The 25,128-nt window shown below is 38.8% G+C and overlaps 1 protein-coding gene across 1 annotated transcript in view; it reads left to right on the top strand.

The window, feature by feature from the left end:
- The window catches only part of LOC140228789 (tryptophan 5-hydroxylase 1-like), a 217,221-nt gene extending 202,896 nt beyond the window's left edge, over positions 1 to 14,325 (top strand). Inside the window, exons 10-15 of the mRNA XM_072309063.1 lie at positions 4,076 to 4,211; positions 4,759 to 4,828; positions 7,905 to 7,961; positions 8,732 to 8,827; positions 13,085 to 13,218; positions 14,151 to 14,325. Of these exons, the coding sequence (XP_072165164.1) occupies positions 4,076 to 4,211; positions 4,759 to 4,828; positions 7,905 to 7,961; positions 8,732 to 8,827; positions 13,085 to 13,218; positions 14,151 to 14,325 (668 nt within the window). The remainder of the gene's footprint in view (positions 1 to 4,075; positions 4,212 to 4,758; positions 4,829 to 7,904; positions 7,962 to 8,731; positions 8,828 to 13,084; positions 13,219 to 14,150) is intronic.
- The last annotated feature ends 10,803 nt before the right edge of the window (positions 14,326 to 25,128 follow it).

Here is a 25,128-nt window from a genome sequence, read left to right as displayed (position 1 = left end):
ATTTGTGACTGCCCCAACTCTGCCAGCTCCAGGTATGCCCGCTCCAGGAATGCCAGCCCCAGGTATGTCGGCTCCACACATGCAGTCGAACACACAGGACACAAGACGGGAGCCGCCAACCTGCTATACGTATGGTCAGATTGGGCACATATCGAGATGTCCAACACGCTCCAACTCCATGCTGAAACATGTTAGCCCAACCAACGAAAAAGAATCAACAAACGGACCAGAAATGACAAATGAACTAATTGGCCCTGTCAATTGTACCTGTATTCCTGTCAGCGGCAAGAATTGTTCGGCACTGCTTGACACAGGATCCCAAGTCACGACAATATCATCTGATTTTGTTGAAGCCCACCCAGTCCTGAGCAAACACACAATTCAGCCTGCGGATATCACAGTCGAAGGTGCTGGTGGACAGTCTGTACCATTTCTGGGCACTTTGAATATTGACATAGAAGTTGACGAATTAGGAATAACACTTAAATGTGTTCCGGCTTTGGTTGTTCCTAAGAAACATGGTGACAACAAAATACCTTGCCTTCTGGGGACTAATGTTCTCCGCGCATCCAGAGTCAAGCTTCATAAGAAACATGGTAGATGCTTCATGATGAAGATAAAAGCTGCTTCAACCTGGTTTCTTGCTTGTCAGTCACTCAACGACGACGGATTGGATTTGGCTGACAAAGATGGTTCATTTGGAATTCTCCGCTATGTGGGAAAGAAACCTATGTCAATACCGCCAGGACATCAACAGATGGTCACAGTGCAAGCTCAAAAGATTGTCGGTGAGCGAACCCTAGTAGGACTAGTTGAAGATTACTCTCCGTACCATCACATAAACGTTGACGCAAGTCTGTCAGTGGTAGAAAAGAGAAAAGTCTCCATTTCCGTCATCAACCGTACAAATGATGCTGTTGTGTTGAGGAAAAATACACCTGTTGCAAAACTCGCAGTCGCCAATCTTGTAGACGATGCAAGATTGGACGAACAATGTGAAGTATTTGCCAATCAGGATGTTCCTCCCAAGCGCAACAATATTGGACCAGTGACAGGAATTGAACTGCCGAAAACTGAATTGACTGAAATGGAAAGACAAGACTTTGAGAATCTATTGATTGAGAACAAAGGTGTCTTTTCCACAGGATCAAAGGACTTTGGAAGAACGGACACGATTACACATGACATACCCCTGGTAGATGAAACGCCGTTCCGAATACCTTATAGGCAGATAAGTCAAAACGACTACAAGGAAGTGAAGGAGCATATACAGGAATTGCAAGACGCTGGAGTAATACGCCCAAGCAAGAGTCCATTTGCATCGCCTATAGTCATTGTCCGGAAAAAGGATGGAAAAATCCGGATGTGTGTTGACTACCGCAAACTGAACTCTCGCACCGTGCGTGATGCCTATCCGATACCAAGGATCGAGGAATCACTGGATGCTCTGGGTAAGGCTAAATACTTCTCCAGTCTTGACCTCATGTCGGGGTATATTCCTTGGTATATTCCTTGAAGTTCTCATCTATCTGGATGATATCATCATCTTCAGTGAGACCATAGACGAGCACATCTCGGCTACGTCGTGTATTTGCCCGCCTTCGGGAACATGGCCTCAAGCTCAAACCAAGCAAGTGTCATTTGCTGATGAAGGAGGTCCTGTACCTAGGACATGTCGTCTCCAAAGATGGTATCAAGACTGATCCAGACAAGATTGAAGTTGTAAAGACATGGCCAGTACCCAAGACAGCCAAAGAAGTGCGCAGCTTCTTAGGATTTACAGGATATTACCGCCGCTTCATTGAGAAGTATACTACTGTGGCAAAACCTCTATTCGAGCTGCTTGGTGGGAAGGGGAGTGCCAAGAAATCACCACCCAAACCATTTGTGTGGACAGACGAATGCCAAAAGGCCTTTGACGTGCTCAAGAGGAAACTCACTTCAGCGCCAGTCCTTGCATACCCAGACTTCACGAAACCCTTCATCCTTCAGACGGATGCTTCACTTGATGGATTTGGAGCAGTTCTCGTCCAAGAACAGGAAGACAAGGAGAGGGTAATCGCATATGCAAGTAGGAGTCTTCAAAAAGGTGAACGGCGCTACCCTGCTCATAAACTCGAATTCAAGGCATTGCACTGGGCTACTACTGTGAAATTCCGGGACTATGTGTGTGGCCAACGTGTCATAGCTGTAGCAGACAATAACCCGCTGACTTATGTTCTGAAGTCTGCCAAGCTCGATGCTCATGGTCAACGATGGGTCAACGACCTTGCTCAGTGTGACCTGGATATTGTATATCGCCCTGGGAAAACGAATGACAATGCAGACAGTCTTTCGAGAATCCAACGCCGTGAGGTCCAACGCCTGCTGGATCAAGCATCCAGAGAAGAACCCAAAGCAAGGATTAACACTGTCCAAGCCACTAGTGATGATGATTATCTTCCATGCTGTCTGGAACTGACCTTGCAGAAGCTCAATCTAAGGATGTGGCAATTGTTAAGAGTCATCGAGTTAATCACGAAGGGACACAAACCGACCAGGAGACAAGCTGGAAGAGAGTCCAACCATGTCCGGAAACTTCTAGGTAGATGGAATCATCTCGCCCTAGTCAAAGGAGTGCTGCACTATCAACCTAGCAAGAAGGAAGGTATTGAGACTGTGTCAGTCATCCCGAAGTGCTGTCCTACAAAGTGTACATGACCAGATGGCCCACATGGGATATGAACGAACTCTAGACCTAACACGAAGACACTGCTACTGGGTAGGGATGGCCTCAGATGTGAAGAGACATGTCCACCATTGCAAGAGATGCACCCTCAGGAAGGTAGCAGAACCTCAAGGTAAGACCAAGCTTACCAGCATAAAGACCTCTCGTCCACTAGAGTTAGTGTGTCTAGACTTTCTGAGCCTCGAAACTTCTGGAAAGGGTATTGATAATGCTCTGGTCATAACAGACCATTTACGCGTCACGCCCAAGCCTTTCCAACTCGGGACCAGACGGCACTAACCGTGGCAAGGACCCTCTTCAGGAAGTACATAGTACACTACGGTATCCCAGAGAGGATTCACTCGGATCAAGGAAAGAGCTTCGAGGCAGAGATCATCAAAGAGCTGTGCAAACTCCTTGGGATGGAAAAGTCGAGAACGACACCATACCATCCACAAGGAAATGGTATGACGGAGCGCTTCAACAGCACACTCCTGAACATGCTAGGGACTCTTCAGCCTTCCATGAAGAACAACTGGGCAGAACACGTGGAAAATTGGCACCATTCATATTGCTCACCGACACACTATTGTTTATAGCAATTTTTGCTCCAAGTACGTTTTGAAAGCTTTAATTTCCATCAACTATATGTTGTATTTATTCTCTAAAACTTTGTTATCATACGTGTCCCAAAACAGAACAAAAAAGTAATCAGCAGGTGTCAAAAATTCAACGAAGTGTGCTGTGAGTCGTTTGATGTGATATGTGTCCTGGTTGCGTTGCCTGGCAACATCTGTCAATCAATGCGGAAACAGCAGCGATGTACTTTGCCAGTGTAAAGTACTCTTGCTATGTACTCTATATTACAGCTGAGTGCAAAAGGGCTGTATGCTAACAAATTTTTCATGTTTTACTCATCATTTGCATGTATGAGATGTTTTTCTTCTGCTAATTTATTCATTTCTTCAAATATTCCCCCAAACGATAGTAATCAACAGGTATCAAGAGTACAAAGGAGTGCGCTGTGATGATGTGATCTGCATCCAAGTCACGGTTGCCGAGCAACATCTTACACTCAACGCAAGAACAGTGACATACATACATGAGCAATGTAATAGTACTAATTTATACTAATTTATTTGCCGCTTCTTCAGATCTTTATAATATACCCCTGCATGGAACTTGTGTCAAGTTACCCAACCAAATAAAAATTGCGATATGCAGGTGAGAAATCGCTTGGCGTATATTGATAGATACATACATGTGATAGATTAATGTTAAAGTAGAAACGAACATTTATCAAATGTATGTGTCTATTGATATACATTATAATGACAAGATACATTATATTTGTCTCACTTCCCTCAGAACGAACGGGATTCCAACTAAGGCCAGTGGCAGGCTATTTGAGTTCCAGAGATTTTTTGGCTGGTCTTGCGTTTCGACTTTTTCACTGCACCCAGTACATCCGTCATTCTTCCGACCCACTGTACACACCAGAACCGTAAGAAGCTTCTGAATTAATAAAGCAACGCACACTGTCGATAAATTTACTGAACGAATTTAATACGCTTAACTATAGTTATGGTGCTAGAGAGGTCTATTCATGAAAAACTCTGCTGCGGGAGGGAATTATATTCCAAGGTTTTTCATGGTTTTCTATGATAATTTTCTGTTGTTCAGTCGATTTTGTCTCGAAGGTCCACTCACCATTGCTTTCAGTGACCTGGCGAGATGAATTATGAATGTCATAGGTATATTTGCGATATCTACCAATATTCGAATGATTTATTTCATTGCAAACATTTCATATAACGCTAAGATCCACAGAACTAATTTTAAATCCGTGATGCTATGTCAGTACCCAACTGGATTCGATAAAAAACTTACATTTCAACAACAAATCATCACAATCTTTATAGCCCTTTGTGCCCACCGTGAGGTCTTGCATGTTCATTGTGGTGACAGAGGCCACGGAGAAGGTATAACCAAACCATTTCGGCTATTTGATAGTATGAACATTGATGCCTTCTGTTCCCTCACACTTACAGCGACTGCTGCCATGAGCTTCTTGGACACATACCACTGCTGGCCGACAAGAGCTTCGCTCAGTTCTCTCAGGTAAGATTATTGTAAGAACAAGAAACAAATGAAGATGTGATGTGCATATTCCTGTTACTAGCTGGACAAAAAGAGAGTTGAAATTTGTGTAACCCTGCATGGGTTCGCTCAGTTTCTCAGGTAAGATTATTGTAAGAACAAGAAACAAATGAAGATGTGATGTGCTTATTCCTGTTACTACATTGTAGCTGGACAAAAAGAGAGTTGAAATTTGTGTAACCTTGCGTGGGTTTATCTACAGGTCGCTTTGTTCTTGTTTGAAATGTTATTAGATTAAGAAAATCATTTAGATACGACATGACCGCAGACAAGCGAAAAGTTATCAAAATGTAGATATTCCTGTCAAATAGTATCTAAATAGAATTGTTCTTGTACTTGCAAAATAACCCAAACTTTGCTTTCTTTACAACAGGAAATTGGACTTGCCTGTCAAAAAGTATCTATATAGAATTAGGTGATCCGAGTATCCTCTCGGATCACCTTCTGTATCTGTACGGATTCTTTCTTCTTCTTCTTCTTCTTTCTCCTCAAAAGTTGTGGACAGGTTAGCTCAGAAAGTGCTCCTCTTATGAATGTCAAAATTATACCATACATGTATCATCTCCCAAAGACGGCAATCGAACTAAAATCAAAGTGATCAGTCGACCGTGACGTCACTATGACGTCATTATATGAAAACACATTCTCATTCATATCTCATTAATAGAATGGAATTTTTCAATGAAATTTACATCACATATATTTCAAATTATGTGCATTCTACTCATGTTGTCAAAATTCACATTTTTGTTAAAACGTGCGCGTACGCGCGCGTTGAAATATTTGTATGCTCAAATCGAGCTCAAATTTTTTTGCACACGTTTCAGACCATTTGAAACATTTTTTGAAAAATTGAAAAAATTTGACGGACGCGTACGCGCGCGCGCATATACGCACGCACAGCTCATATGCAACAGAAATTTCCCGTTTTTTTTACACTTATCGGATGCCTGAAATGTCAAGGAATATTTCTACCAAGTTTCAAGTCAATCCGACTCAATATGACGTCATACGGGCCCGTCAAAGTTGAAATTCCGCGCGCGCGTTAATGGCGATATACAGTGCAACAATGCAAAAAAACCGCCAATTTTAAATCCGATTTTACTCGTCAGGATGGACGGTGACCCCCATTTTCTTTACATATTCTAAAAGCTGATGAGTTGCACATGTTATTTAATGGGTTGGCGATGCTGGAAAAATGAATAAAAGATATCAAATTTCTTAATAAAGTAAAAAAAGTAAATTTTCAAAATGACGTCACCAAATTTTAAGTTCCCTCAAGCGTATCTCACTTATTCTTTTGTCGATTTTCATCCAAATTTCAATATGTTGTAGCTTATTAAATGGTATTTCAGTCATATATAACAAGATTTTGATTGGATGACGTCATCACCTCGTAAAAAAGGGATTGAATGTAACATTGTCAAATTTGACCAGTTTACGTGTTATCTCTATGGGAGTGCAGTTTTCTGGAAATGAAAACTGACATGACTATCTTTATCGAGCACTAGCTCACTTATGCTTCGGTGAATTTCTCCCAGATTTTAGTATGTTGTAGCTGAGACTTTGGGCTATCGTTAATGTGCTTTTCGTTTTTTTCATACGGAGTCGGCATCACGTCCAAAAACTTGATTGAAATTAAAGCTTATCTTCGATGCATTGAAATAATTCTTTCTTTCTGCAACTTTCTTTGCAATAACTCAAGAAAAACATATCCTATCACCATCATATTTTGCACATGTATAGTTCATGTCACGTACATTATTTCACAAAATAACAACTACTTGATCAGACACCATCTTGGGTATGTAAATTAGGGTCAAAGGTCATAAATGTTTCATCCTGTATCTTGGTGAATACATGTCCTATCTTTCCCATATTTTGCACACGTAAAGACCATGTTACAAGAATCATTTCTCAAAATAATCGTTTTTGGCTCAGAGGCCATCTTGTCTGTGCAAAGTGGGGCAAAGGTCATATGTACTTCTTCCTGTATCTTCGTTATGACGTGTTATCTCTATGGGAGGAAATTTTTCTAGATGTGAAAATTGACATGATTGTCTTTATCGACGACTACTTCACTTACCCTTCGGTGAATTTCTTCCAGATTTTAGTATGTTGTAGCCAATTTTATACTCTTTAAGTTGTGTTATTCAAAGTTTTAATCGGATGATGTCTTCACCTCGTGAAAATGGATAAAATGTAACCTTGTCAAATTTAACCGGTTTACGTGTTATCTCTATGGGAGGGAATTTTTCTGGAAATGAAAATTGACATGACGGTCTTTATCGAGCAATAGCTCACTTACTCTTCGGTGAATTTCTCCCAGATTTGAATATGTTGTAGCTGAGACTTTGGGCTATCGTGAATGTTGTCTCAATTTTTTCATACGACGCCGAGATCACGTCAAAAAACTTGGTTGAAATCAAACTTATCTTCGATGTATTGAGATATTTCTTTCTTTCTGCAACTTTCTTTGCAATAACTCAAGAAAAACAGCCCCTATCATCCCCAAATTTTGCACATGTTTAGTTCATGTGACGTACATTATTTCATAAAATAACAGCTACTTGATCAGACATCATCTTGGGTATGTAAATTAGGGTCAAAGGTCATAAATGTTTCAACCTGTATCTTGGTGAATACATGTCCTATCTTTCCCATATTTTGCACACGCAAAGACCATGTTACAAGAATCATTTCACAAAATAACCACTTTTTGCTCAGATGCCATCTTGGCTGTGCAAAGTTGGGTCAATGGTCAAATATACTTCATTCTGTATCTTCGTTATAGTGTATAACGAATTTGGTACCAAAGATGGCAGGTCTGACTCTCTTTTCTAAATGAGAATCCAAGTATCACACGGCCAATGTCTCTAAACACAGATGAAACCTATATGGTCATGCCTATTGCGATCAGGACTCGAATCATTGATTAAAAAAAATCGGATCAGCTAATTTGTCAGTCTTGACAAATTCCGAGTCTAGTTGTTTTTGTACTTGCAAAATACCCCAAACTTTGCTTTCTTTACAACAGGAAATTGGACTTGCCTCTCTAGGAGCAAGTGACGACGAAATACACAAACTCGCAACGGTAAGCACCAGACCCTCCGGTGATACCTCAAGGCACAACACAGGATCAGCGTGTTTTTCTGTCTGATATTTGCTTCAAAGTCTTATATTATTATAAACACTATAAAAATACAAGAGTGGTGCTTCTTTTTTCACTGCCTCACTAACGACTTCAACTTTTACTTTCATCTTTCATTTTTTTGGGTCTTATCTAAAGTTTTTTCTTTCTTCCCCGCACATCAATGATACCACGTTTGTGAGTGTATGGATTGTCTACCAGATGATGATAAATTAGCAATCAAAACGTCCACATTAGTAGGCATATTTATTAGCATGTTACTTTGGATAGGTAAAAGAAAAATAATCTAATATCATTAGCAAGGAAATGTACCAAAAAGTAGAGAAATACAAAGAAAATACCTATAAACATCAGAATTACAAAACGATCCATAAATAGGTTTAAAGACTTGCAAAAATCATTCTTTCTCTTGAATGACATTGAGAGACACTTTCTAAGCCGGATTTTTAGATTGAAAAAGAAACAGCGTTTGAAATCCTATCAACACCTAAACCAAACATGAACAAAATGCAATATCAATAGAAGCAATTTTTTTTTCTTTCTTATACATCTATGTACGTATACCTTCCAATTTTCTTCAGCGCGGAGCAAACCTGGAGCAAATTCTATTTGTATCTGTAATAGTTGTATTACTATTCACAAAACTTCACCCAAATCAAAATGTAGTTGTTACACCCCACTCAGATCTCGGTGTATTCCCCCCCCCCCCCCAGTGTTACTTCTTCACAGTGGAGTTCGGTTTGTGTATGCAGAACGGACAAACCAGAGCTTACGGGGCAGGTCTCTTGTCTTCGATTGGTGAACTAAAGGTGAGCTGACGGCAAGAGTCTCGCTCCCATATAACGGGGGCCACTGTACAAGTAATATACACATACACACATGCTTGGATTGATGCGTATTGTGAGGGTGGGGTCATCATAAAGGGTATTTATAGGATTTGATAGAGAGAAATCAAGTCCTACATTATGCTGAGAAAGATTGTAGACAAAAATTAGGTGATTGTGACCGTCACAACGATTGTCATGTCTGTTTAAAGAAAGCATAGGTATCCTGCAGTAAGGAGAGGATCGGTGTCGAGGGTCTTCGATGAATACATGTGTATCAAAGTTTAATTTTGAGACACCATAGGGTAATTTTATGGTTAACTGTCACTATGTAAACACTTATCGTGAGCAAAATGATTCATCATTCAGATTAATATTCTTGTAAGTTCATTGACAGGAGAGGTTTCCCTGAAACCCTTCACACTATTTGTAACGTACTAATATGAACTGAAACAAAAGCCGAAAACAACATGCTAACATTTGTTTGTACAGTGACGTGCAGAGGTCCGAGGTTTTGTGGGATACGACGTCATGGTTTTTATGCCGAGTCGACTTTTCAAACTTACCTAGGAAAAGAGAGAAACTTGTTTAAATTCGCTGGTTAAGGTGTTTTATTCAGGGAAGAAATTCCACTGAGATTCCAATTAGAAGCTTACGACACAGCTTGAATTGTGCTTGATCAGCATTAAAATAATGTCGCATTGAGTTATCCCGTGTATGCTCATAAGAGTCATGATTGAATAATGAGATTAAAAATGGTATCAGAGACTTCTATCGGGGTCTATTACAATATGGTGTGAGTTACGGAAGTGTTGTGGCTCAGTAGATAGAGGAGCCATTGTTAAATCGGTGGATAAGTCAACGGACTGTTAGCCCGAAGTCCATGACTCGGAATCCCTAGATGTAGTGGATGTGCCCCTGGGCAGGGCACTTAAATACCTTCATTGCCTATAGTGGTACCTGTGAGGGGACTTCAAGCCATCGGGCTAGTGATTACATGTTTACAAGCATTTACTAATTTCTTTTGAGCCAGGTTTTAAACAAATTAAAAAAAAATAGAAATACGAATGATAAACAAGGACATAACAGTGTATTCTTGAAGGTTGATATATCAATGTTTCCCTTTACATACCCTTTACATTATGAAGAGTGTGAAGTATATTTGAAGGGGTCGGTGCATTATAGTGCTAACCCACACAATGTTCATTTTGAGATAATCGCTTTTGAAAGTTTGAAAAAATCCATAAATCAGGTTAATGACTCGAGAAGGCCAATTTTTTCGTATATGAACCTTTACATACTCAAGATTGAATAGTGTCTTGGGGAAATTTACTACACTGATATTTTGGTGGATTCAAGAAGATTTTTGAAGTCACATTTTGAATTTGTGGCTTAGCACTTTATTGCAGCCAAATCCGTCTTGTATACAAATACTCTTTATTTTTTGAAAACTCACAAAATATCAATATCTCTTCGCTAAAAATGGAAAATTAATCTAATATTTGAGTTTCTCTCCTATGTGACGTGAAATTAAAATAAGATATACTTGTTTTTATCTGTCTGTATTGTATAATCTGTGTGAATTATGAAGACAAACTTTGCATATATTTCAAACGCACACACGCGCACAGAATCAATCATATACGCATAAAGACATCTTGAAATGTGGATATTAAACAATTTCAGCAATTCAAGTTTTAAAAGACAAAGCATTCAGTGTCATACAAAATAATAATATGATCTGTTGGGGGGGGGGGGTTATATCTCATTGGGGATTTTACATTTTCCATGTACCTGAAAGCAGGGAAAGAGTCCCTTCTTCAGCATTATGCATATAACGCATTTTAAATTTAGAGTATCTAGATCAGAGAAAATAAAGTAAAATGGTTCATATCAGCATTATTCCAGAGATTGTCATGTATTTTGTTAAGGGGAATGAAATACCATAAAGTAGACATTAAGGCCTTGTTTAGCTATATTGGTTTTCTTGTTTAGGGTATCAAAATCACCAATAGTACTCTAAAATCCTTCTTTGTATGACAACGAATTTACCCCCAAAAAAAAGTGTTGTTATGAGAATTATGGCTGTACATGCCTCAATCCTCTTCATGTTCGTTGGTAAATGCAGGCTGTGTGAAATTATGCGGGAAAGTTCTTATCACAAAATGAATGACTAACTCTTAATGGCCAAAAATCTATGAAAAGAACATTTTTAAAAATTGGGAAAAAAATCTCTTTGGAAGCCTGAACAGTTATAGATTTCGCATATTCGGACAGACCGTACATGCTGAAATACAATGTGCCGAATAAGACCAAAATAGTCTACGTATTATACCAAGTTGGTGTATTTATACACATACATTTTACCCCATATGCACGTTTTCAGACTACATTTGGATCATGAAGATCATTTAGGAACAAGAAAAAAATGTTCTCATGTCAAAGCTGTTACGGTGACAAAAACATACACGAAAAAGTGAAAAATCTATATGCTTTCAAAAGTTTTATCAATCACAAATCTCCAAATTGATTTGAAGGAAACTTTCTTTTTTGTAAATTAATCTTGAAAACAACCCTGTGGAAAAAAAAAGACTCTGAAATTTGTAATAGAATACAGCAAATACATTTTCTTTCCAACATGGAGACTTCTTCATAAAAGTGCATGATAAATACAGAGTTTAAAGGGTAAATTCAGTAGTGGAAAAAAGGGAGCTATTGACTCACAATTAAATTACATTAAAAAACACTGTACTATCAGCATTGATGCTTTAAATTCCGCTTTGATTGCTTTCAACGTTTATTGATTTAAATTGAGAAACCGTATAGGTATCAACTGTGAATTTTATACGACAGCGTTAGATTTGAAAAATAATTTTTGCAGTTATATCATAAATGTAACATCCTTTCAAAGGATGTTAAATATGTAAGTATCATGTCTCGGTTATGTAAGAAACTACAAGGAAGCACAGCTGTATTGACAGCGGCATTTTTTTTTTTTTTGGAAAATTTGAGGTAATTTAATCGATATTAAAAATGCATTTTGTTTTCATCCATATTCTACTTACTATAGCTAATCCCCCTAAACATGGCTGTGAAAGCATAGCAAAAATTGTGCTTTATTCAAAAGAAGTTACAAATTAATCAATGACAATTTCAAATGTTGTTTCACTAGTGATCTAACTCTGTAAGAATTACTAACAGATAAGGCACATGTCCAAACATCCAGCTATCCGTACATTTTTTTTTTTTACCCATATGAACGTTTTGAGATCACACTTGCATCGGGAAAAAAAATCATAAATTTAGAGACAATACACTTATTACAATAAGCCATTTCGATGAAAAAACACACATAACAAATGAAGATTTATATTTTGAATATATTTCATCAGTTATTTAACTACTGATTAATTTTGAGGAAGCTTTCCTTTTGAAGCGAATTGTCAGCATGAATAAAGTGCTAACCCACTAATGAAACTTTAAGGTGCTGGGACAGACCATGAATGTTGATTAATTTTCTTTTAGGTCATAATGCACAATGCTAAAATACTCCTAAAACCAGTGATTGTGGCATTTTCCTGATAAGTTCAAAAAATATAAAAAACTGGCGAAAAATGTCATGATCAGTAAAATTGGCATGAAAATAGTGCTAACCCCAACAGTACAAAAATTAACAAAAAATACTCATTAAATGCTTAAAATTTCATTAATGTTTATCTAATCTCCATTTTCATAACTGGCAGAAGAGTACAAGTTATGTTATGAATCAGAATCACTCATTTTTGTAGATGAAAAAGTTTCCTCACTGTTCAGATTTAGATGTTTTTATGACACCCTTCTGTCTGCTACCATGGAGGTCGCCATCTTGAAAAGTGTGGCTTAGCATTATATTCCTGCCTATAAGATGTGATTAATTTTCGGGGCAAAAAAATGCCTGCATTAAAAACCCATTTATTGCTTAAATTTCAAGATGACATTTTTAGGGATTATAGAGCAGTGATTCAGGATGGTGTAAATGCATGTAACTCATTTTTCACCAAAGTGTGGGTTAACACTATAATGCACCGACCCCTTCATTTGTTTAGCTCTGTGCTGATGTAGACTTTGGTTTGTTTGTTTTCTTTAACTCTCATTTCCAAAACAAGTCGGTATGTAAGATGTTTTATGTTTTCGCTAGTTCACACTTCATAACTTAAATCAAACCATGGCTAGATTAATCATCCTTGGTGTTATATTCCATAGCATGCCCTCTCCCCCAACGCCAGGGTGCTGCCATTTCATCCTGACGTTACATCCAAACAAAAGTGCTTGATTACCACGTATCAAGATGTCTACTTCATATCGAAGAGCTTCGAGGAAGCAAAGCAGCATATGAGGTGAGATTACCGGTTTACAATATGACCTGTTTTCCCTTTGCTTGCTGGGTCGTCAACTGCTTTCCTGATGTTATGTTCGTTGTTTTCATATATTATGTATACTCGTGTACTAAAAAAGAACTACCATGCAAATTAAGTCAAGTACAGTTCTGTAGTTGGAGGGAGGGGACTGAATGGGCAATCGTCTCCACTCTTACAAAGTTCACAAACGCTTGGTTTGTGGAAAATGGCACCTTCCTGATAAAGTTTCCATGAGGGTGACTCTTTTTAGTCAACGATAATGAAGTAATAAGTGGGTAAATGTCTTGTTTTGTTCATGTTGAGGAGGTGGGGGTCAGTGATGTATTAATGTTCTTTCCATTAGTCAAAACAGAACTCACCATGCAAACAGCATCGACTTTTCCGCAGCGATACATGAAATCAAAGACGATTCTTCACTCATCTCAGTAAAAGTTTCTGCAAGGACAGTTCCTGTGGTTTCTTGAATAATGGAAGAATCACTAGTTTCATATTCATGAAATTCTTTCGTCGAGATGGTTTTATTGTAAGTGATTGACAAATTGTCCTACATCAACGTAAATATTTACGTCGATGTAGAGCAATTTGTCAATCAGTTGCAACCACGAGTTTATACATCTATTTCACATGTGTTTCGCTATCTATTACATCTTCAGAGTGACCGTACACGCCGTAATGGGAAGGGTCTATGTAATAATCATCAATTATGATGAAAACATTGGACGATGTACAAATTACATCTTTATATAGATGTGTATATTTTAAGTGGTACCCCACCAAGTGTTCTCAGCTTTATTGATAATTATATATATATATATATATATATATGTATATATATATATATATATATATACATATATATATATGTATGTATATGTATACTTCACTTCGTTGCTTGACCTCATTTTCAACAGGGAATTTGCAGCCACCATTAAGCGTCCATTCGAAGTACGCTATGACCCTTACACATCGAGTGTCCAGGTCCTGAACTCTCCCCGCGACGTGTGCAATGTCATCAATTCCGTTAGAGACGAACTCATGGTCCTCACCCATGTTCTAACCAAGCTACAAAGCAGATTTGACAAGTAGATCGAAAAGCGGTTTGATCTTCGAGGGATGGGCTTTAGATTCCTGGCAAATATGGACGATGACAAGAATTTATTCATGTTCTAGATATTGATACCAGAAAGTACAATGTAACCATAAGAAGTACTTTTAGAGTCAGATTAATCTGAGATTTTATACAGGTTTACCATCTTTACACTAATTTAACTTGGTAGCGAATAGGAGGACGTCAGAGGAAGCTCTATCATAAATTCAATAGCTCAAGATGGAAAAAAGTCACAACAGTCATTTCGTATACAGTGATGAAATTTATCATAAACCAGGAAAATTCCATGACGTACCTCAGTCGGTGGTTTCGTGCATTCCGACAAAGAGGCGAAATTTGTCTTGAAAATCTTTTCAATAAAGGGACGTACTGTAAAACTTGGTATCGAGTCATTGCGACATACTTAAGCATAAAGTTACATTCGACATTTTGATAAGATTATTGTGGGTATGTATTACAATAATTTAGAGTACATCAGATGACAGAATTCTCGAATTTTTCAGTGGGATTATTTATCAAATACAAAATGAGGAATGACAAAATACATCCTCTTAATTAATGTGACAAGTTTCATTATTTATGATACGTATGATAAGCATGCCAAATACATATCCATGTGGTAAAACAAACGTATCATCACACGTAGCAGTTCTGCTGCTGAAAATTCCTCCTCATGTATTGAAAAAAAAAAAGAGAAATCCATTATCTTGAACAGGCAATTGCTTCATCCAAACACTAAAATACTTCTTACTTTTCTGAGTTCTCGGGAGAAATTATCAAAGCAGTGATGGTGTGACTTATGCTGCGTGAAAAAAACAAATCTGTTTTAATTTTACCAAGTAAACAAAACAAAGAAATAGAAAGTATATCAAGGGTGCTACTGTATAAAGTGCAACCGTGCATGCAGAGTATTTAGGCAGATTTAAAGTTCCAAACATAACTTCAAAATATAGTTGGATGAAGTTCAGATTAGTGCAATGATAAAGTCAGATAGAAATGCGTACGTTTCTGCCCAGATAAATTGTTTTTCTCTTTACATAAGATAAAGTGATGTTTGCGTTCCCAATATGATCTAATTTAATTCTAAGGGATATTTCATTAGGAATACAGCCTGTCTAAGGCAACCCGAGTAAAACAATGCTTTGCTAGGGTTTTCGACACCGTTTTGTCTCACCAGCCAAGCATCTTATCTGCACAGTTAATCCCTTGTACAAACATTGACCTTAACAGAAGAAGGTACTCCTTTGAATCCATACGACCGATGTAATTGGCAATGGGTCTGGAATTTAGACTACCCTTATCCAGAAAACGGTGTCCAATAATCCCCAAACCCGAGTCGGGAAAGATTTTAGACGTGCAACTCCTCCAATTCGGGTTTGAGGATTATTTCAGCACCAGTTTGTAGATGTGTAGTCTACATCAAAGACACTCTTATACATTTGCGGCAGTGGAAATGCATTTCTGATGACCAAATTACCTCTTGTTGCATGATTGTGATGTGGGCATTCGTAATATTGTGTTAATTTTCTACCAAACACAGGCGGCAGGATTTTTTTTTTTTATTACATATTCAAGAAAGTGCAATATTTATTTGTGCATAAAAAATACTGTCTCTGCAAGAGTACTTCACAGCTCTTTACCACTCTAGTCTAGGGATGATTCAACACTGTTTTAGGGGATTACAATGTCTAAAACCTAAATTGTATAAAGATATCATATTCTGGGAGGTGGGGGAGTCTCTTCCCAGCTCCCTGGCATGTAGAAATGGCAGAGAGAATACTCATGACAACATATCAACAGCAATGTGCGGCAAAGCACACTGATGTGTGCGTGCAAATATCTTTTCTGTAATATTTGGCGCACGGGGGAAAAAAACTGAAACCACTGTCATTTCTGACCCAAGTAAAATCCATAGTTCAACAGTACGCAGTCCGATGTTTTTGTGCTGCATGAAACAGTTGAAGCACATTGCAGGGTTCGTCTCTCGCCCACTCACACCACCCTGTGGACCGAAACCGAACCCTGTCTCCGTTGAACATGACACCGCTGATTGGCTGAACGTGCACTGACCAGTAGTAGAGTACGCATGCGCAGGAGGATAATCTAGCTGTGTACGTCCAGCATTTTCTCCTTAATTTGGTTGTCTTTTTGCCCTGATTTTCACCTAACTGCTAATTGCGCAAACACGAAACTTCGCAGGTAGTGAGTCTGGTGTATACAGACTAGCAATATGTTAATAAAATGCATATTCATCCTGGCGCAGACTTGTGTCGGGGAAATTATCGTAACCCTTTTCCACGGTCGACTGAAACAGAAAAATACACGAAATCTCAAAAGATAAATCAGCATTGTCGCCCAAAAATCATATGAAGGATGACATCTCCATATTAGATATATGTGTGAAGTTTCAAGGGATTTGGTGATAAAATAAGGGAGATATGAGGAGGTGAACTTTCGAGAGTTTTCCCCCTCTTCGCACAGTGCTTCGATGACCGGTAAAATCAAAATTCAAACGCTTTGGCCTCTTATCAGTAAATTAATTGCACCGTATCGCCGGGCATATACTGTGAGACATAGGAGCTACTATTCCCTACAACAGTAATTCTATAGTCCAGTCAAAATATGAAATGACCCCCAACTAATTGCAACAGAAATTATTCTGCTTGCATTTGACCTGGAATAGCTACTAAAATAGCATATTAAGAGTTCCCTAAAATTCGAGTGGTGGATCAATGTCTAATTTGCATAAATTCAAAATGGCCGCCATACAACCTATTTATTCCTATATCTCGGGACATATAACCCGCAGAAAGTAAATTCTGGTGTCTAAACCTATGTTTTTTAGGTCAAGGAATACAATTATGATATCTTTAGTAACTTCCCAGCATCCCTACATATAGTTTTTGCATAATGATATTTGCATATAACCACATGCAAAATGGCCGCCGTATGCATGTGCAAGCCTGTATTTCCGTATATTTCATCTGTAAATGGCCCCTTATTGTCCGAGGTCTTAATTCTACTGCTGAGAATCACTGATATAGAATATGTTCCACACAGAGAATAATTAGCTATAAGATACTAAAAAAATGAATTTATTTTTCCATAAATAAATTCAAATTATTACCGCGAATATACTTTCAGATATATACGAATACAAACTGCAGAACGTTATTGTACTGTAATGTCTACATCCAAGATTTCAAGGGCAAAAATTGATATAATACCATTTACAACCTCAATGATTATCCTTACACCTAGTTTCATATTCTTGCATTGATTAAAAGTTGTATTACTCATATTTATATTTTCTTGAGATAAAGCCTCAGAATACTGAACAATTGTGAGTAGCATCAAATGGAACAGATTCTATTTAACTTTAATCTCAACTTAGCTTCCAAGGTGTGCTCAATAGGTACACAAATATTAAAGTCTCAAATTATGTGGTAGGAATTGTTAAACTTATTTCATGATTGCATGATCATATACATGTATCATATATGTATTTTGCCATCATGTTAAATGCTTATACTTGTGTCTATGATGCAATACTTCTATTTCTTTCTCTCTTTTTTTTTTTGGTCAAGGGGGGGGGGCACGTCATCAAGATCATGATTATCCATGAGTTGTATTACTCATATTTATATTTTCTTGAGATAAAGCCTCAGAATACTGAACAATTGTGAGTAGCATCAAATGGAACAGATTCTATTTAACTTTAATCTCAACTTAGCTTCCAAGGTGTGCTCAATAGGTACACAAATATTAAAGTCTCAAATTATGTGGTAGGAATTGTTAAACTTATTTCATGATTGCATGATCATATACATGTATCATATATGTATTTTGCCATCATGTTAAATGCTTATACTTGTGTCTATGATGCAATACTTCTATTTCTTTCTCTCTTTTTTTTGTCAAGGGGGGCGGGCACGTCATCAAGATCATGATTATCCATGAGTTACTCTTCAAAAGTTTCATGAGTGTGGAAATTTGTATCATAGAGGATGTTCTTGTCATATTAGGGTACTTTGTCATTCACAGACTTTCTGAGTAAAAGACCCAGGTATTTCAAGTTCACCTTCCATGCATTCTTGCAGACTTTTACTAGGGAGAAAGGAAATTGGAAGAATTTGGGAACCTCTCGGGACGTATCTGGAAGCCTTTGGGGTCTTCCAGGGCCCAGGGAGGCTTGATGTCCATATATTCCTGACACTGGTGATAAAACCTACTTACCTAAGTTTGTTGACAATTTGACCATGTGTTTTCAAAAAAAAAGATACGAAATCAAAAGTGGCCAACAATATTTTGCTCCCAGCCCCAAGGTGGCCGCGTCTAGATCGGATTTTAGGTGCTTTGGGGCATCCTGTGGTCTGCGCGGGTAGGGGGGGGGATGGTACCCATTTTAAAAATACTGTACCAGCCAAGATTGGTAGCAAATTGAATGCACTATTTGTGAAGATGATGAAAGTGTGAAAATTTGTCCCTATTTGGCACTAGCCCCATGGTGTTCACCCTGGATCCGCCATGAACAATCTTGAAAGTATGTTAATACACTCACCAATGCATTTGCTCGATGTCCTCCTGGTTATATAAAAGTGCAGCGACTCTAAATTCAGAGGGGGACATGGTGCCCACACGAACAAACAAAAAAAAAGATGAAAATGCGAAAGCAAACTTAAAACTTTGCAGTCGCCAAGATATTCAATTTTGTACTATATACCAAGTTCTATCACACCTGGTTCTATTTTTTTTTCTGGGATTTTTTTTTTTTTTTTGATGATTAAATTCCTTAATTTCGGGGTTCTGGGACCTTTTGGACATGGTGTGACACGTGTCTATTTGAACAACTTGATACATCCTTGGGATGCTACTCGCCAAGTTTGTTGAGAATCTCTCATTGCATGGAGTTTTTAAAGAGAATCTGAAAATGATTTTTGAAAAATGCATGCATGACTGACGACGGACGCCAGACGATAAATGATGGCTATTTGCAATATTAGTTCGCTGTCTTGAGCCTTTGGCTAAGATGACTGTAAAATCTCGTGATTCAAAGTTACTTGATTTCAAGAAAAATTTTCTTCCATTTCCAGTACATCATGTTCATTTTCCGGCTTGCAATAATGCACTTGTAATGTGATTTCTAAACATATAGATCAATGATAAAAGTGTGAAATGAGTAAACTCACTTACACGCAAAGTATTCCATGCTTTTACTATAGATTCTGAACTAGGGTAATGTGATTTTCAGTTAATTGATTAAAAGCAAACAGGATCTCGGCTTCATTTCATACAGACGTAAAGAAGGGTCATAAGTCTCACGTTTGTAAACTGTATCGACGTTTTTAAAGAATGCTCCTTATTCCTATAATTGTCACCAATTAGAAAAGCATCATCTGACTTTTCACATATCTTAGACATACAAGATTACAAGTGCCTGATTTCTAATGGCCACCTGCAACTACAATGCCAATTGATGCAGCTACAGCCCGTCTTGCAGTTGCATCAAACTTCCTTCAGCAGGAGTTCCTTAATAGCTGCAGCTTTGTCTGTAGAAATCAGAACATACACTGACATATCTTTAATTAAACATCCTCCTCAAATCGTCCCAATTCCAATGATTGTATGTCATTTCCCTTCCACTGTTTAACTTGAAGAAAAGCTGCTGCTGCTGAAGTGGAGGGAAGGGACCTTTTGGAAGTGTTGGGGACGGAAAATAATATGTAGTTTGTTCATATCTGGCTTCAGACTGCTTTTTCGCCAGATATATTGAATTCAATTGAATTGTAATTTGAATAGATTTATAAAATGTAAATTTAAGAAGAGATTTAGCGACTTATTCCTGCGTGTACTACATTAATGATTCTTAGCAGTAGAATTAAGACCACAGACAACAAGGGGCAATTACAGATGAAATATACGGAGATACAGGCTTGCACAGACATAACAATGGCGGCCATTTTGCATGTGATTATATGCAAATATATGCAAAAACCTATAGGGATGCTTGAAAGTTACTAAAGATATCATAATTGTATTCCTTGACCTAAAAAAACATAGGTTTAGACACCAGAATTTACTTTCTGCGGATTTTATGTCCCGAGATGTAGGCATAAATAGGTTGTATGGCGGCCATTTTGATTTTATGCAAATGAAACACTGATCCACCAGTCGAATTTTACGGAACTTTTAATATGTTATTTTAATAGCTCTTTCAAGTCAAATGCAAGTAGAATCGTTTCTGTTGCGGGAGTGGATTAACTCACTTTTTGCCGTATTTTGACTGGACTATTCTATTATCGGGAGATATCAATCCTAATCCTGGGCCCCTCGATAGAAGGTATACACTTACTGAATTACATCCACCTATTGCAGGCCGAACTTATTAATGCAACACCTTGTGATTGTTAGGACCTTGTTGCGGCAGAAATTGCCGCCCCTGCACAAATCGTCGCCTCTGCATAATTTGTAGCCTGGCGACAAATTGTGCTGCTCGTGCACTTCGCAGATTTTAGGTCAATGGCGATAATTTGTGCAGGTAAAATGAAATGTAGCTGCACAAATTGTCGTCGGACCATTGTCTTCAAAGAAGATAATGCTCAGACGCACCAGGGAGGTCTCTTCCCAACTCCCTGGATGCACTACGAATTGTGTTGTTGGGGTGATTGTACCTGTATTATGCTTGGGTGGGGTGGGTATGACTAGTAAATGTGATGTGCATGTATGTGTGGGGGGGGGAGGCTGCATGGTATGTGTTGTGTATGGCGTGTAGGTGCGTATTAAGTGACGTGTGTGATTGGAGTATAATACATATAATATGGGTGGAATCTGTGTGCATGTGTGGTGGTTGTATAGTGGTAGTGGTTTGTTTGTCTGTACGTGTGTATACGTGTGAGTGTGTGCGTACGTGCGTCTGTGTGTGTTTGTGTTTGGATGTTTGTGCGCGTGTGTGTTTGTGTGTATTTGGTGTGTATGTGTGTAGTGTGTATGGTGTGTATCATATAAGTATCGTGGCTTTTCTGTACGGGTGTACGGTATATGTGGTGTGTATGTGTAGGGGTTCACATGGCCTGTCGTGTGTATTTGTGCGTGTTTGGTGGAGTTTGTGTGTTGTTGGTGATGGTGGTGGTTCTCTCTCTCTCTCTCTTTGTGCACGTGTATGTACATGTGTGTGTACATGTATGTATGTATAGATGTATGTGTATGGATGTGTGTATGCAAATATGTATGTATATATGTATGTCTTTTTATTTGTGTGGTGGTTTTTTTTTAGCCCACCGAAGGTGATGGGAGAGTAAGGGATCATCTGGGACGTCTGTCCGCTAGGCCGACCGTCCGTCGTCACTCCGTAACGTTACAAAAACTTGAAATACTCTGTACCCAGGGCTTCAATTTTAATCAAACTTGGAGGGAAGGGCGGTTATACAAAGTTTCAAATTTTACCAACAGTGGAAGTCACCTCAAAGTCAAAGGTCACATGCAGGGGTCAATGTTAAGCTTTTACGGCGCATTTCTATTACGGCTCATAACTTTTGATCCGTTGGTCACACACACACACATATACACACACCCATTTCCCTCACACTCACCCATCATCCACCCACTCCACACACACATACTCACACATTCACACCCATCCCTCAAACCCACACCCCATCCATCCACTCATCTCCTCTTCACGGCGCATCCCACACATACTACATACATACACACACACTCACTTACAAAGTGACCATCGCTATATCGACCTGACCTTTTGCCGAGTTCAAATCAACAACTAGAAAAACCTTATGTATAATCACAAAGGCACCTGTAGAGCTATATACATTATTTTCAGTATGAAATGAGTCATATGAATCTCCCATGAGTAACCAGTATATTAAAGGGATCGTATAGTTTTGGTTGAGACCTAATTTCAGGTTTCTAACATTTTTGGTAAGATAATGAGAAACTTCTTATGAAATATGAAAGAGCATGTAATTCCATAAGGAATTCAACATTTATTTGATGAAAATTGATTTTGAAATGACTGAGCTATCCAAAATAAAAGCGATTCTAATAAAGTGTGGGACCTACATTTTATTACGATCGCTTTGTTTTACTTTGTTTTTGGATGTTTCAGTCATTGCAAACCCCATTTTCATCAAATAAACTTTGAATTCCTCTTAAAATGGTATGCTCTGTACTATTTCGTAAGTGTTTTCTTGGCATCTCGCCAAAAGTTAAAAGCCCCAGTTCTCATCTCCACCAATACTGTACCATCCCTTTAGCGTGAGTTTTACATGGCTTGTTTGTATGGATGTATAGCCATGTAAGTTATGTGTTGGAATTGCCTATGTCAAGAATGATATTACCCCCTGTGGGGTCCACTGTCAAAATCGACCTACTACTACTACTACTACTACTACTACTACTACTAATTCGAGGGCATGTATTAGCTTCAGCCTATGCCAACTGGGGTTCCATAAACAAAGTTGCACCTCCAAACCTGTCTATCTAACATGACTGACCTTGGTTCGCTAATACTATCAAGGCCTGCGTCCTTCTTCAGTACACTGATGAAAGTTGCCCTACTTCTCCCTCTTTTTGCAATTCCCTGTTTAGGCTCCCAGAGTACGAGGGAATGTGCAGATAGCTGAGGGTGTCGCGCACAGTGTCCCGTTAATCGCATCCAAACATTAAAATCGACCACTAATGTCATGACAACCACTAATGTCATGACAACCACTTATGTCATAACACGTCGGCAGCAAATGTCATAACGACCACTAATGTCATAACACATCGACGACAAATGTCAAAATCGGATTAACCACAAATGCCATAACACGTCGACGACAAATGTCAAAATTTCCATTTTTACTGCAAATGTCATAACACGTGGACAACCAATGTCAAAATCGGATAAATCACAAATGTCATAACACGTCGACCACATATGTCAAAATGTTTTAAGTTTACTGCAAATGTCATAACGCGTCACAGGGAAGGATCCAGAAATTCCTTAAAGGGGAGGCGCCTTTACAAAATCAAAGACAACCCTCCCCCCCCCCCCATTTTCGTATTTCTGTCGTTTTAAAAAAATATGGAGAGGGGGCACCAGAGGGGGATGCGCCCCCTCTCGATCCGCGCGATTGCGTCAACCACAAATGTCAAAATCGGATTAACCACAAATGTCATAACACGTCGACCACAAACGTCAAAATTTCAAAATTTACTGCAAATGTCATAGCGCGTCACAGGGGCGGATCCAGGAATTCCGTTAAGGGGAGGCGCCTTTACAAAATCAAAACTGGCGCAACCCCCTCCCGTTTTTGTTTTTTTTTTGTGGGTTTTTTTTTTTCGTTTTTGTTTTTGGTTTTGTTTTTCATTTTATATCTTTTGTTTTAACAAAAATAGAGACGGGGAGGGGGCGCCGCGCCACCCTCTAGATCCACGACTGCGTCAACCAGTCAACAAGTTAATGTCAAAACCTATTGCTTGTATTACTGGGGCAGATCCAGGAATTCCGTAAAGGGGAGGCGCCTTTACAAAATTAAACGCTGCCACACCCCCCTCATTGCGTCAACCACAAATGTCAAAACTCATTGCTTGCATTACGGCGGCGGATCCAGTAAAATTAAATTCAAAGGCTGCCACACCCACCCCAAATTCTTTTTTCTTTTTGATTCTATTGTTTTAACAAAAAAGAATAGAATGTGGCACCAGAGAAGGATGCGCCCCCTCTCGATCCATGATTGCGTCAACCACAAAATGTCAAAACTCATTGCTTGCATTACAGGGGCGGATCCAGGAATTTTGTAAAGAGTGGGGGGCACCTTAACAAAATTAAAGCCTTGCGCATCCGCCTTTTTTTTTCTTTTTTATATCGTTTGTTAAAAAAAAATAGAGAGGGGGCACCAGAGGGGAGTGCGCCCCCTATGGATCCGCGACTGCATCAACCACAAATGTCAAAACTCATTCCTTGCATTACAAGGGCGGATTAAAAAATTCCGTGAAGGGGAGGCCTCTTTACAAAATTAAAGGCTGGGGCATCTCCTCCCCCATTTTTTCCTTTATATTTTTTGTTTTAAAAAAAAATAGAAAGGGGGCACCAAAGACGGATGCTTCCACTCTCGATCCGTGATTGTGTCAACCACAAATGTCAAAACTCATAGCTTGCATTACAGGGGCGGGTCAAGGAATTCCGTAAAGGGGAGGCGCCTTTTCAAAATGAAAGGCTGGCGCAACTCCCTTCCCCCTTATTTTTTCTCTTTATTTCTTTTGTTTAAACGAAAAGAAAATAAAGAGAAAAATGGGGGTGCGGCAGTCTTTAATTTAATTTTGTTAAGGCACCTCCCCTTTACAGAATTCTGGATTCGCCCCTGGAATGCAGGTAATGGGTTTTGCCATTGACTTGTGGTTGATGCAGTCGCGGATCTAGAGGGGGCGCGGCGCCCCCTCCCCGTCTCTATTAAAACACAAGAAATAAAATGAAAAAAGGAGGGGGGTGCCCAAGCCTTTGATTTTGTAGAGGCGCCTCCCCTTCACAGAATTCCTTGATCCGCCCCCGTGACGCGATATGACAGTAAATGCAGTAAATTTGGAAATTTTAACATCTTGTGGTGGTCGTGTTATGACATTTGTGGTTAATCCGACTTTGATATTTGTAGCTGACGCAAACGCGGATCGAGAGGGGGCGCATCCCCCTCTGGTGCCCCCTTTCTTTTTCTTTTTCTTTTTGTTAAAACAGCAGAAATAACATTTTAAAAAATGGGGGTGTGATAGCTTTAATTTTGTAA

This window comes from Diadema setosum, chromosome 5 (assembly GCF_964275005.1).
Source record: "Diadema setosum chromosome 5, eeDiaSeto1, whole genome shotgun sequence".
NCBI classification, from domain to species: Eukaryota; Metazoa; Echinodermata; class Echinoidea; order Diadematoida; family Diadematidae; genus Diadema; species Diadema setosum.
Note: the sequence above shows the minus strand (reverse complement) of the source record. Positions and strands in the feature narration are given on the sequence as shown.